Raw genomic sequence first — 13,904 nt, 5'->3', positions numbered from 1 at the left:
GTAAAGATACGTATTTCGTGGAAACCACTCACGATAAAGATACGTGAAGTCAAAAACTAACTTCGAGCACAAGAAGTGAGGTTTTGCCAACAAAGTGACAAATGGGGAAAAGACGAAATAGGGAAAATGACGAAATAGGAATAAGGACAAAAAAATGAATAGCATCGAAAAACGAAAATTGTGGAAATGACTCGGTCCTCAAAGGAAGTTGTCAATCCAAAGGAAAGAGTCTCAGAAACCATTTCCGAGTACTCGAGATGACACTAAGTAACGAGAAACCGAACTTAGAAAAAGAATTTGAACGAAAAAAATTCATCCGTAAAATTCTAAGGAAAAATGAAAGGAAGGAAATGATCGGGTCTTTACAAGGAATCACTCATAAGCCTCCATGAATGACCTTGAAAAACTAGGCTTGTGGGAGCCTTCATCAGATGAGAACATTAACCCTAATTTTCTAGAGAGAGAAAATATATTCCTTTTTTTTTCCTTCTCCCAAAAAAAAAATCACCCCTAAAATATACATAAACCATGTATATATATAGGCAACATAAAGATAAAGAAAAAGAAATAATAAATCATTCTCAATCTCTAATTCACATGTCTCAAATCTAATTGGATTCCAATATCAAGTTGGGCTATGAGTGAGAACCCTTTGGGCTTATTATTTTATTGGCTACAATGAATTAATAATTGGCCTGGTCCATGGACCCAATTCAATGAATTCATAAATTAATTTCTACTCCACTAAAAGAAATTAATTGAACTCCAATTAAATAACAAATAACCTTTAAGTCAATATTACACTTTGATCTCTCTATGCATAATTAGTTATCGGATAAATAAAACCATCAATCCGACTACTTAATTAATATATTTATTTTGGTACCATTGATTATTTCTGACTTGATCACAATAAAACATTTGTTTGACAAAAATAATAATTTAAATAAATAAATATATAATAAATCATTTTGTCTAAAAACATACAAATGCATTCGAATTTACTTGTGATCAACCATAATCAATACAAAATAAATAGAAGTAGCAATGATGTAAATATTGAAAATATAACACTCTAACTATTAATTACATAACTACCCAAAGTGTCGGTCTAAGGATCCCGAAGTATCCGCCCAACAAATCAAAGTAATTATTAATTAATAAAAGAGTTTATACTTTTCTCATGCTTAAGAGTCAAATGCCATGACAGTGATAGGGAGCAATTACATATGACGGCTCTCGCAATATATCTTAACCTAACGCGAATCCTGTTCAAGTCTTAATTAATTATGAGTCCATCCATAATTACCGATTATGAACTATTTATGATTACTATTTATATTCATGTATTGATCGCCGTCACATACATATATAAATATCTCTTGTAATCAAGTGGACATTATCAATTCTATAATGAATCAAAACATAATACATTGAATTCACCAATTGTATCAAGTATAAATATTTCAGAAATGTCAGGAACATATGTTACTATAATCCAAATAGGAATTTGCTATACCATAACATATAAATCCCAACAGTTTGTAATCTAGTTAAAAAGATTTTACATAGTCGAACTCCAAACTAGGGATATGCTATGGAGTTTTGGACCTAAAAAGGAAAGTTCACGATTTAGGTTGATAAACACGTAAAGATTTTTATTGCACACAATAGCCAAGTATGCTATGTCATCACATGAGTGGTCTAATATACTTAGCATATAAGAGTCATAAAAAGACGATTAAAGTTATCAAACTGGTGAAACAAAAATACATTCTTCAAGCAACCTTTGGACCTACAAGGAGAGATTTACAGACATAGGAGTAGCATCCAATATTTTATTTGTTTCATGACATGTCTATGCATTTTTTTTGTGAGTTTCAGTTTTGAACATAGTGGCAACTGAATCATCAAATCCAGGACTTTGATTAGGTGTCATAGATTGGAAGATCTCTTTGTTTTCTGCAGCAAAATGGTCAACACTAGGAACTGGACCTGTTTGTGTTTCTCGAAGATTCTTTTATTTTATTTTTTCCCCTTTGAGAATAAATTCAGAAATACTTTTGTCATTGTAATGGCGCACCATGTCCATCACTAGTTTCTTCAATTGTTTTTTTATACTTTATAGTTAACAGATCTACTAAAAAACAAGGAAAAAAAAACCGAAAAGACAAAAGCTATGTTCTACAATGGAATTACAAGAAAAGGAAATTTTCTCCAAAAGCTGAACATATGGAGTTTTTATCAAGGTCTGTCTAACCTTCAACTGATGTCGCTTCCTTGTTTCTCCAATGGTTAATTCCCTCTTTTCTATTATTCATTTGAAATATATAATTGTTGAAATTACTCATTTAAAATTAGAGAAATATATGAGAGGGAGATATCTTTGATTTAGCATACTTGACAATATTTTATTGTCATACTGAGTTGCACGACACCTTTCTTTTGTTCCTGGGAACTAGGATGTCATGGGCGGCACTAATAATTTTTTGTCCGCTAAAGCAAGTTTACCAAGGTTCTGTTTGGTTGACATCTTGGAAGTGGAAAGTTCTCCAATTTGTACTTTCAACATACCATTCATTTAATGACTAATCAATTCTATTTCATAAATTTACTGAATACTACTAGGAACCCAATGATATGATTTCCTGTGATGCTATCAAAGGGTAGGGAAGTAATACTTTTCTAGGCGCACAATTTTTTCTCCATAAAAAACTATTATGCTCTAAAATTTGTTGAAAACTTAAATCGTATTGGCACAGGATGAATGCCAAGAGGGAAACTATATTATCTGTATCAATGGAGTATTTTATTTTAAAATTTTCTGGTGGCTAGGGATTGAAATGCATTAAAGACCAGAACTTTCCACTTATGTTTTGCTGAACAGGACAGTCACTTGAATTATATGACAAACTCTATATTGGTAAAAACATAATCTGCGAAGCAGTTTGTAGAGCACGTAAAGTCAGCAGAGCTCAGTTATGTTAATTTAGAATAACAAAAATATGATCTTAGTCGGTCTCCCCACCACCGAAATCATTACATCAGTTATGCCTTTCACCAGCGCTCAAAAACGCTGGTGAAAGTCTAAAGCGCTGGTGAAAGTCTAAAAAAAACGTTGGTAATTAACAAAAACGCTAGTGAAAGTCTAAAGCGCTGGTGAAAGTCTAAAAAAAACGCTAGTAATTCAATTAATTACCAGCGTTTTACCAACGCTTTTGAAAAAGCCCTGGAATCACCAGCGCACTGGTATTCTTTTAAAACGTTCTTCTAATTATCAGTTTTTTATTTATTTTTTATTTTTATTTTTTTTTCTTTCAAGAAACTCATTTATAAAACATGTTTATATATAAAAACAATTACCATCCAAATGTTTACTAATAGATTTTGGCAACTACAATTTAACCTGCCAATATGAAAATACCATCCAAATTGCATGTATACTAATAGATAATGTTGTACTGAACACCAACCAAGTTTTTACAAAAGAAGTATACACAATGAAAAGAATTTTTCACAAAAGTAGCGAACACAATCACTAGTTTCCTCAAAAGAACCCATCAAAATGTATTAGAAGTTTTCACATCGGCGGAAATTCAGAAAGCACAACCATGACCCCATCTTCAAACTTTTTTTTTTCTAGCTTCAGCTTCAACGTCAACTTCATCTTCAAACTCTCTAAAACACTTATTTAAGTTGCCTCTGAAAACATAGTTTGCATGGAGAAACTATTCAAAGTGAACCATTTCAACTTACATCATCAACAAAATACCTTAGTGCTCTTACTTGCTCCCTTGAGACTGTCCTCACCTACAAATGCAAAATGGTAGGTTAGCAGGTTGTAAAAAGCCGTAATTTACTGATCAACTCATAAGTCATGATTCTATCTTAGTGCATAAGCTTCTAACAAATTCATTGACAAACTTACGTAAAATTCTCCATGCAAACTACGCTAATTTATTCTTTCCAAGTAGCAAGATCATGTCATTGAACACAGATAGATTTGAATCGTACAATACTTCTTTCCTCACAAATTCAAACACCTGAACCCCTGATTTTATTTTTAAAATGGCATACACAAGCAAATAAAAAAAAATAAATAAAAAAAAGTGTTCACAAAGTTGAAATCTAAGAGAACCCATCATAAATTAGCATTTGAGGAGGTTTTGGTTTTGTGTACAAACTCATTTCACAAAGTTGAAATCTAAGAGAACCCATCATAAATTACTAATGCATAACCACAACTGAAACTCAAGACACCCACACAATCTAGGAATTCTATTTTTGGAGAAGCTCTTCGGTTTGAATGTCAATCAATCAATTAATCAATACAAGTAGGAGCAACTAGATTGTCATTTAAGAATCAGCCTGTTACACATAAATTCAAGCTGTTTATCATTGTATCATAAAGTGATAATAATAGTAATAGTTTTACCTTTTCTATTTTACAAAGTAAAATTCTACTTCTTAAAAAAGAAAAAGAAAAAGACAGTGAAAACAAAGACAGTCAGTGAAAAAAAAAGAATTTAAAAAAAAAAACAAAAACATAAAAATTATATCGCTATAGCAGAGAAAGCAGGGCTTTGATAATAGTCACACACAAACCATTGAAGCATCTGAGCAAGTGATAGATGAAGTCAACAAAGATACAAAAGCTTTTAGTAGTATATAAAATTTCAGAACATCTACTAACCTTTTCTCTTCAAAAGAAGCTACCCTCTCAAGCCCTACCAAATCTTTTTGCCAACTTCCATGGCAAATATTCTCTGCCAGTCACACTTTTTGGATGTTAGTAGATTGAAGGAGAAAAAGGCAACCAACTACACCTAGAATGTTCATCAAGCCTTGTAAGCTTAAAGCTTCTCTCTTTCATGCTGAATATCCATAATCAAATATCTTACCCAAGAATAAAGAGTAGATAAAACTGAATTTGCAAACAAGGATGGCAAAATTCATATTCAACTCCCAAAGAAAAAGGAAAAGCAATGAGAGTTTTAACACTTTCATGTATACAGGTTAGTTATGTTACTGTTGGAACCAAAACTTGGCAGCCACCTCAGTGGTGACGTGGACCAGTGAGGAGCCGACACGTGTTCGGTATGATTCCAAGGGAAGTCGGCTAATTGAGAACCAAGAGGAGAAAATCTAGGAATTCAGCCACCTTATCCAATAAGTTTGTTGCTGAAATTTGGAAACTAATATTTGAATTAATTCAAATATGTTTAAACTGGAAACTAGAGATTTAGCTAAACAGAATCCCTATGAAATAGGGGTTTAATTGGAGAAGGGATTCCAAAAAAGAAGGAGCAGTCGCAGGAGTTATAGATAAATTCAAAAGTTGTAAATGGCTATTAGGCCATTTAAGGAAGATATGTCAGCCGAGCTTATGGAAAGGAGTTGCTAAAAATTAGCAACTTCTTTAGCACCTTTTTAGCAACGTTCTAGCAACTTACATGTGACTAAATCAAGGAAGTTTGTTTCAGCAAGTATTTTCTACTAAGGCAAGCCGTGAAGAGAAGCAGAAGTATATTGAGTTTTGACTTAGTTTGAATCACGAAGAGAAGAAAATCGAGGAGCAGAGATTTTTTAGAGCAAAAAGTTAGGAAAATAAGTTAATTAAAACCTTCTATAAATAGAAGTGTTGTAATCCTATTCCAAGTTGTCCAGACCACCCACAAAACATGCATTTCTTATTCAATTGACTCTACGTCATTTTCTATCAATTTCTTTATGGCAATTTTCATTCAAAGAATTTAAGTTCTAATAGCTTACCCTTCTTTTGCAATTCTTTAATTATGCTATTTACATTATCAGTCATTTTCTTTCAAGCAAACGGATTCAATAGCCAATCTTTGATAAAATTCGCGTCATGTTAATTCAGCCAGTTTATTTCTTTCCTTTACTTTTCATGCAATTTCCATTCTGCCTGTTTTAATTATGCACCTTTCAATTAAAAATGTTTTCAATTCAATGGCAATTGATTAAATTCTTGTCATTGCATTTAGTTGGCAATTGATTAAATTCTTGCCACGACATTTTGTTTTATTGCATTTCGTTCAGTCAATTTCCATTCTGCCAGTTTTAATTATGCTATTTTAATTCAAAATGTTTTAAATCCAATGGCAATTGATTAAATTCTTGTCATTTCCTTTACTGGAAATTGATTAAATTCTTGCCACTGTATTTTGCTTTACTTTATTTTGATTATGCATATTTCAATTAAAATTGTTTTCAATTCAATGGCAATCGATTGAATTCTTGCCATCCATTTTCATTCGGCTTTTTCATTTAAAGTCAATTTTCATTCAGCCTGTTCATTCCAATTTCTTTAGTATCTGCATTTTTATTTCTTTCAATACTTAGATAAAAAGTCCTTGCATCAAGGCATAAAAGAACCTTGCTGGGAGTTCTTACTAGTCTCTCTCCCACACAATCGCCTAAGAGTCAGCCATCGGAAAAAGGGATAGGCTAGTGTTCGAATCAATATTTTGAGTGTTTTATACAAATACTCTGGTATGCCCGCAATAGTCTATTGACCGGTGTAAGACCAAAAACCGCACGAACATATTTTGGCACGCCCGGTGGGACCACTAGTGGGTATTGGAAGAAACAAAAAATGCCGCGGCTTACGAAAAATTCAAAGGCCGTAGCTACTGATGAAGATTTAGAGGAAGGACATCAGCCAGCTCAGGCTGAGGACTCTGCATCTGGTCCTACTGATGAGTTAGCGGTGATGCAAGTATGCAAGCATAAGTGAGCTCATTGGTAGATGCAATGGGAAGGAGGGGTGGACGTTATAATGATATACAAGAAACTATGTCCTAATTTTCAGCTGCTGTTTTTAATAGGCCAAATCAGGCTAGCAGCTCTAATAATCAGGATTCGGCTCTTCAGCCGAATTAGTCACAATCTATTCGGCCAGAGAGGGCCGTTGAAATATCACAGCCATGGCTGCCAGTGATGATTCTCTAACCAGCTGCAACATCAAGTCAACCGGCTCATATACCACCAACCTGGACAGAGAACCACCCGCAGCCTACTGTATCTGGTTTTAATCAGCCGCCAATAGTAACTCAGCGGCCACAGGTAATTCCACCAGACCCTCCTTGGGTACCTTTGAACTCGGGGGGCAATCAGATCAGGTGGAGACTACCGAACCCACTATATACTCATGTGCCACCATAGGTTAGGCTCGGGGGGCATAACATGGCTAATCAACCAAATGATTGGCCGAATTACTATCAACCAGCGACTAATTAACCGCCAGTTTTTAATTAGATACCACCAGTAATAAATTAGCCACCTCAAGTCATGTTAGATAGAAAACAATTAGTTGATTTACTCACAGAAGTGTATGACCTGGAACTTAGAGGTGCTAGCTGACCAATCTATAGAACTCCATATCCAGAAGTGGTAGATCAAGGTGAGTTCCCTAGAGGATATAAAGTCCCAGACTTTGTAACCTTTAGTGGTGAAGGGAGTCAATCGACCGTGGAACACATTGGCCACTTCACAGTTCAATGTGGAGAGGCCAGTGTGAGCCCTTGGTTAAAATTAAGACTTTTCCCTAACTCATTGACTGGGGTAGCTTTTTCAAGGTACATACGTTTACCCCCTAACTCTATTTTTAATTGGCCACAGATGGAGCAGTTATTTCACAATTAGTTCTATCACACGGAGACAGAACCAACTCTGGCTGAATTATCCAGGATGAGCCAATTGCCTAGTGAATCGGTCGACACATTCATTGCAAGGTTTAGGAGGGCAAGATTAAGATGTCGTGTACCTCTTCCAGAACAGGAATACATCTATTTAGCTTTGAACGGCCTTGATTTTGAACTCCGGAAGAGGTTTGAAGGGGTCCCATTTCGTGACATGTATGACCTGGCCAAAAAAGCTACTAGGTATGAGTTGGTCCTCAAGGAGGAAAAAGAACAGAAAAATTCCTCTAAAGGTACGTACTATAGGGACCCCAATTATGAAGTTTTTTCAACTGATGTGGTTGAAGAAGAAGATATTGATTCTAATCTTGTTGAGATTAATATTAAGAAGCCTTATGTATGTAAGGCTTTGACAAACCAAAGGCATCTACCAGTGATACTCAGCCATCAACATCATCGGTCAGGAAGGGCACGGCCGACACTGCTAAGGTTTATACGTTTGACTTGGCCAAGACAGAATAAATATTTGATCATTTGTTGGTCGACAAACAAATTCTTCTGCCAAAAGGACACAATATACCATCAGCCACTGAATCCAAAGGAAAAGAGTTCTACAAATTTCATAATTCATGGAATCATAATACTAACAATTGTTATGTATTTAGAAATGTATTGCATAAAGCAATTGATGAAGGTGTATTAAAATTTCCTGAAAAAGAAGCCAGATGTGATGGGGGTCGATGGTGATCATTCCCTAATATTGTACATACCAACGTTATCAGCCTGGCACTTGAAAAAGCCGCTGATAATAGTAAGCAAGAAAGATCACCAAAAATTCCTGATCATCATCAGCCAGCAGTAATGAGCAAAGGTTGAAGGACTTAGAAAATCAATTGAGGGAGGCTCAAATTGCCTTCATCAAACATGGTTGTTGCCCAAGTTGCAAAGGCCATGGAAATAATCAAGACAAGAGGAGCCATTTTCAATCGACCAAGAAGCGCAGTGTCCATGATAGGTTGGGTTTTTAGTCTAGACAGAATCATAAAGAAATCAATCGGTCATTATTCAGAGAGAAATGGCCGAGGGCAGTAAGAATCATTCGGTTAGAAAGATCTGTGGCCAATAGAGTTCTTCCAGAGTAACAATCCTATCCTAGTTTCAAAAGGAAGCCAGTAATTCAGTTAAAAATATGGGTTCAAAAGGGGAAAGAATCTAGCCACGTAAGAACGGTTAGACCTCCTTTGGTTGACCATGGCAAATGGACTCGAGTGAATCATCTGAAGTTTCCTAAGCAGCCTCCTACATGTACTCAAAAAAGGAGGATGCAAAGGAAAATGTAGAACTTAAAAGGAAAGAGGATAAAATTGACCAGGTTCAGCCAGCTAAGGAAGATGAACCAGGGGAGGCTGAAGACATAAATGGTGATATATCTTTTGGGAATGAGACATCCTCTTATGAGGAGAAAGATGATCAGCCAGATCAAGATCCAAAACATACAGCCAAGTACAAAATTCGTTTTAGCTCCCTTTTGGATGAGGTAAATTGTAATATGGTATTTGTTTTACCTTCTGTGTTTGAAGTAAAGACAGAGCCAATGATGAACAGGGATGTTAAGTCAGCCGAGCCTAAGGATGAGGCTGAATCTTCATAAATCAAGAATGACTCAAAGAGTTCATTGGCTGGGGTAGGATTGGTCTCTCAAGGCCAGCCAACTAAGGTCGATAAAGTCATCTTTGAAAAACCACCTTTGGCCATGACACAGCAGTTAAGGCTGTTGTATGTTAAAGTACGGGTTGAAGGTCAGCCAATTAATAGGGTGTTGGTTGACAATGGTTCAGTGGTAAATGTCATTCCAGCAACTACTTTAAAGAAATTGGGCAAGACCATGGATGATGTGGTTCCAACCGACGTAGCCGTCAGTGATTTTAATGGGGGATCTAGTAACACCAAAGGTATTCTGCCTTTGGAAATTACTATTGGTGTCAAAACATCCTTCATGACCTTCTTTATTATTGACTCAACTGCGGCCTATAATCTCCTTTTAGGCCGAGATTGGATTCTCCCTAACATGTGTATCCCGTCAACATTACATCAAATGTTGATTTTTTGGGATGGAAATGAGGTAAAAATTGTTGAGGCCGATAATAAACCCTATATAGCTAGGGTGTATTTAGCAGAGGCTGCACTTTATAATGAAATTGTTGTACCTATCAAATTTGTTGCCACTAATAGGATGGGATGACCAGCAACAGCAATAATAAAGAAAAACTTGGTTAATACTGATATTAAAGAGTTATTAACAGAAGTAGTTCGGCCAAAAATTGATATTTTCAAGTCGACCATCAAGGAAATTGAAGACGTTTCTGATGGATCACACAACTAAAGAAGAAAAGAAGCGGCAAGCTTTCAAGGCTGCTTGCATAAGATTGAAAGCATATCTGGCTGAGAAAAGATTGGCCAGAGAAGAGCAGTTAAATGAAGAGGTATCGGCCAGTACGGTCGATATAGTTCAAGAAGGTTTTGAAAAGTTAGATGCAATCCAACTTGAAGATCTGGAGTCAGCCCCTTCCATCATTATTTGTTAGTGCTTTGCTTGAGCCTAAATTTCAGGCCAATTTGATCAATTTATTAAAGGAATATAAGGATTGCTTTGCTTGGAGTTATGAAGAGATGCCTGGCCTATCATGAGAGTTGGTAGAACATAGATTGCCTATCAAAAAAGATTTCCAGCCTTATAAACAACCACTAAGGAGGATATCCTTGGAAGTGATGCTTAAAATTAAGGAAGAAATTGAAAGACTTCTTAAGGCATGATTTATCCGAACAGTTAGGTATGTTGAATGGTTAGCTAATGTTGTTCCTGTAATAAAGAAGAATGGCAAACTTAAGATTTGTGTAGATTTTCGCAATTTAAATAATGCCACTCCAAAAGATGAATATCCAATGCCAGTGGCCGATCAACTTATTGATTCGGCTGCTAAACATGAAATATTGTCTTTTATGGACGACCATTCAGGTTATAATCAAAGCTATATAGCCGAAGAGGATATTCCCAAAACGGCTTTTAGATGTCCTGGGTTAATTGGTACTTTTGAGTGGGTTGTAATGCCATTCGGCCTAAAAAATGCCTGAGCCACTTATCAAAGGGCAATGAATTCAATCTTTCATGATATGATTGGCCAATTTATAGAAGTTTACATAAATGATGTAGTCGTGAAGTCATCGGCCAAAAAATAGCATTTGGAACATTTGAAAAAGGCTTTTGAAAGGATGAGAATCCACAAATTAAAAATGAACCCGTTAAAATATGCTTTTGGGGTCTCAGCCGAGAACTTCTTAGGATTCTTGGTACATCAACGAGGCATAGAACTTGATCAGAATAAGGCCAAACCTATTATAAATGTTATGGCCCCAACCAATAAAAAAACAGGTACAAAGGTTTCTCGGCCAGATAGGTTTTCTTAGAAGATTTATTTCTAACCATGCTGGCCGAGTACATACTTTTTCTCCTTTGTTAAAATTGAAGTCATATGAAAATTTTCATTGGGATGAATCCCATCCGAAGGCCTTTGACAAAATAAAAGAGTATTTGGCAAACCCCTCGGTAGTGATGCCTCCAAGGAAGAAATGGCCATTGAAACTTTATTTATCAGCTACAGAGGAATCAATTGGGAGCATGCTTGCTCAGAATAATGAACTTGGAAAGGAACAGGCTGTTTACTATTTAAGTAGAGTACTAACTGATGTTGAATGCAGATATTCTTCAATTGAGAAGCTTTGTTTATCTTTGTATTATTCAGCCATGAAATTAAGGGTATATATGTGGCCGGTTGATGTCTATATTCTTTGTCAAACTAATGTGATTAAATATATGCTATCAAGGCCAATGATCACTAGCCGAATAGGTAAGTGGGCATTAGCCTTAATGGAATTCAATTTTATTTTTGGCCCACAAAAATCAGTTAAAGGAAGGGTTCTGGCTAATTTCTTGGCCTATCATCCTTCAACTGATATTGATCCACAGGTTTATGATGAACTAGAGTCATCAGCCATATTTCAAACTCCTTGGATATTGATGTTCGATAGATCAAGCACGGCCGACGGAGTGGGGCAGGTATTGTTATTATTTCACCAGCTGGAAGAAAGACTTCATTTTCAATTTTCTTAGATTTTAAATGTTCAAATAATCAGGCCAAGTATGAAGCACTTATAATTGGCCTAGAAATTTTAATTGAAATGGCTATTGGTGATGTAAAAATCTTGGGAGATTCAAACTTGGTATTTAGTCAAATTACTGAAGATTTCAAATGCTTAAGTTGGCAATTAAGGCCATTTCACTCTCTGGCCACTTCATTGATGAATCAACTTGATAATGTTCAACTTAAGTTCTGGCCAAGAGGACAGAATAAAGAGGCCAATAACATGGCCCAGGCAGCCTCTGGAATTAGAGTACCAGTTAGAATGGAAGATCAGTTGATAAAAATAACACGAAGGACCTTGCCTTCAGCCGAATTAAGAAATATTATGTTGGTCGATTCCTGGGTAATTGATTTAGAGGATCTAGCCGATGATGATTGGAGGATACCATTCATAATGTTTCTCCAAAATCCAAACATCAAGGCTGATAGGGGTATTAAGAGAAGAACAATCAACTTTCTACTCCTTGATGGGGATTTATACAGAAAAGGCCTTGAAGATGGACTCCGATTACAATGCATAAGTAAAGAAGAGTCACTTCAAGTTATGGCCGAGGTACATGAAGGTAACTGTGGAGCCCACCAAGCAGGAATTAAAATGAGATGGCTGATTCAAAGGTATGGATACTATTGGCCAAGAATGAGAAAAGATTGCATAGATTATGCAAAAGGATGTCAGGCCTGTCAAAAACATAGGTTGATTCAAAATGTACCAGCAAAAGAATTATAGCCAATAATCAAATTATGGCCGTTCAGGCTTTGACCTCATTGGTAAAGTGAATCTACCATCAAACGAAGGCCATCACTGGGTGATTGTTGCCACGGATTATTTTACTAAATGGGTTGAGGCCAAAGCTTGTAAAATGGTTGATCAACAAACAGTGATTAACTTCATGGAACAACATATTGTCCACAGATTTAGAATCCCAGAAATGCTTGTTTCAAACAATGCAATAGTGTTTAGGGCAGCAGATGCGCTATAATTCGGCTACAATATGAACATCCATATGTCAGCCTCTGCACCATACTATGCCCAAGCAAATGGTCAGGTTGAGTCCTCAAACAAAATTTTGATAGAGATCATTGAAAAAATGATCAAAGATAAACCAAGAAGATGGCATGAGACTTTATTTGAGGCTTTATGGGCCTATAGAAATTCAAAAAGAACAGGCACAGGAATCACACCATATATGTTAACTTATGGACATTATGCTGTTCTGCCTATGAAAATGAAGGTTAAATCGGCCAGAGTTGCATTCCAAAATAATCTAACTCTGGCTGATTACACTCAAGCAATGTTAACAGAGTTGGAAGACTTGGATGAAGTTAGGTTGGATGCTTTGGATCACATTATAGCTCACAAAAAGAAGGTAATGAGGATCTACAACAAAAGGATAAAACCAAAGTCTTTTGCTGAAGAGGATTTAGTGTCGAAAGTTATTCGGCCAGTGGGTAAGGTTGATAGAAAATATGGGAAGTGGTCCCATAAATGGGAAGAGTCATACTTAATTCATGAAGTCCTAAGTGGAGGAGCATACAAGTTGAAGTATCTTAGTGGCCGATTGCATGATTACCCCATTAATGGCAAATATCTCAAGAGGTATATGCCAGCAATCTTTGAAAGGGAAAATTAAAGTCAGCCAGTACCTTTGTCTAACCATGTGTACCTTTGTGTAACAAATTCGGCCTATTTATTAGGCTGATTTAGTTTTTTAAATTTTAATAAAAATTCTTGCTAAAGTACTTATATTTGTTTAAAGCAACAAAGGAGGCCATTTATTTATTGAAGTGTAGAAGGATTACATCATTTGAGTTCATACACTTAAATGGCCACAAAAAGGGGGTCCCACTAAAAAAAGATTTACATATTAGCAAATTTCTCCTTGAAATCGGCCTAAATCACTAAAGACCGATTAAAAGCAACCATAGCCTATCTCTTTGATTCTTCTAATCTAGGTAATTCTTCACGAAGACTTGCATGCTCGTGAGCAAGGTCTTGAGCTTCAAACTGTAATGTGGCAGCCTCGACAAACAATATGGCCTTATG

At 35.9% G+C, this 13,904-nt stretch overlaps 1 protein-coding gene across 1 annotated transcript; it reads left to right on the top strand.

Moving 5' to 3' along the window:
* The first annotated feature begins 12,852 nt into the window (after positions 1-12,852).
* LOC132272387 (uncharacterized) lies at positions 12,853-13,491 on the top strand. Its single transcript, XM_059773545.1, has one exon. The coding sequence runs from the start codon at positions 12,853-12,855 to the stop codon at positions 13,489-13,491; it is 639 nt and encodes a 212-aa protein (XP_059629528.1).
* Positions 13,492-13,904: the final 413 nt, after the last annotated feature.

Source organism: Cornus florida, unplaced genomic scaffold (genome assembly GCF_030987335.1).
Source record: "Cornus florida cultivar Cherokee Brave unplaced genomic scaffold, ASM3098733v1 CherokeeBrave_3.0.0_Hap2_Chr09, whole genome shotgun sequence".
Taxonomy (NCBI): domain Eukaryota; kingdom Viridiplantae; phylum Streptophyta; class Magnoliopsida; order Cornales; family Cornaceae; genus Cornus; species Cornus florida.
Note: the sequence above shows the minus strand (reverse complement) of the source record. Positions and strands in the feature narration are given on the sequence as shown.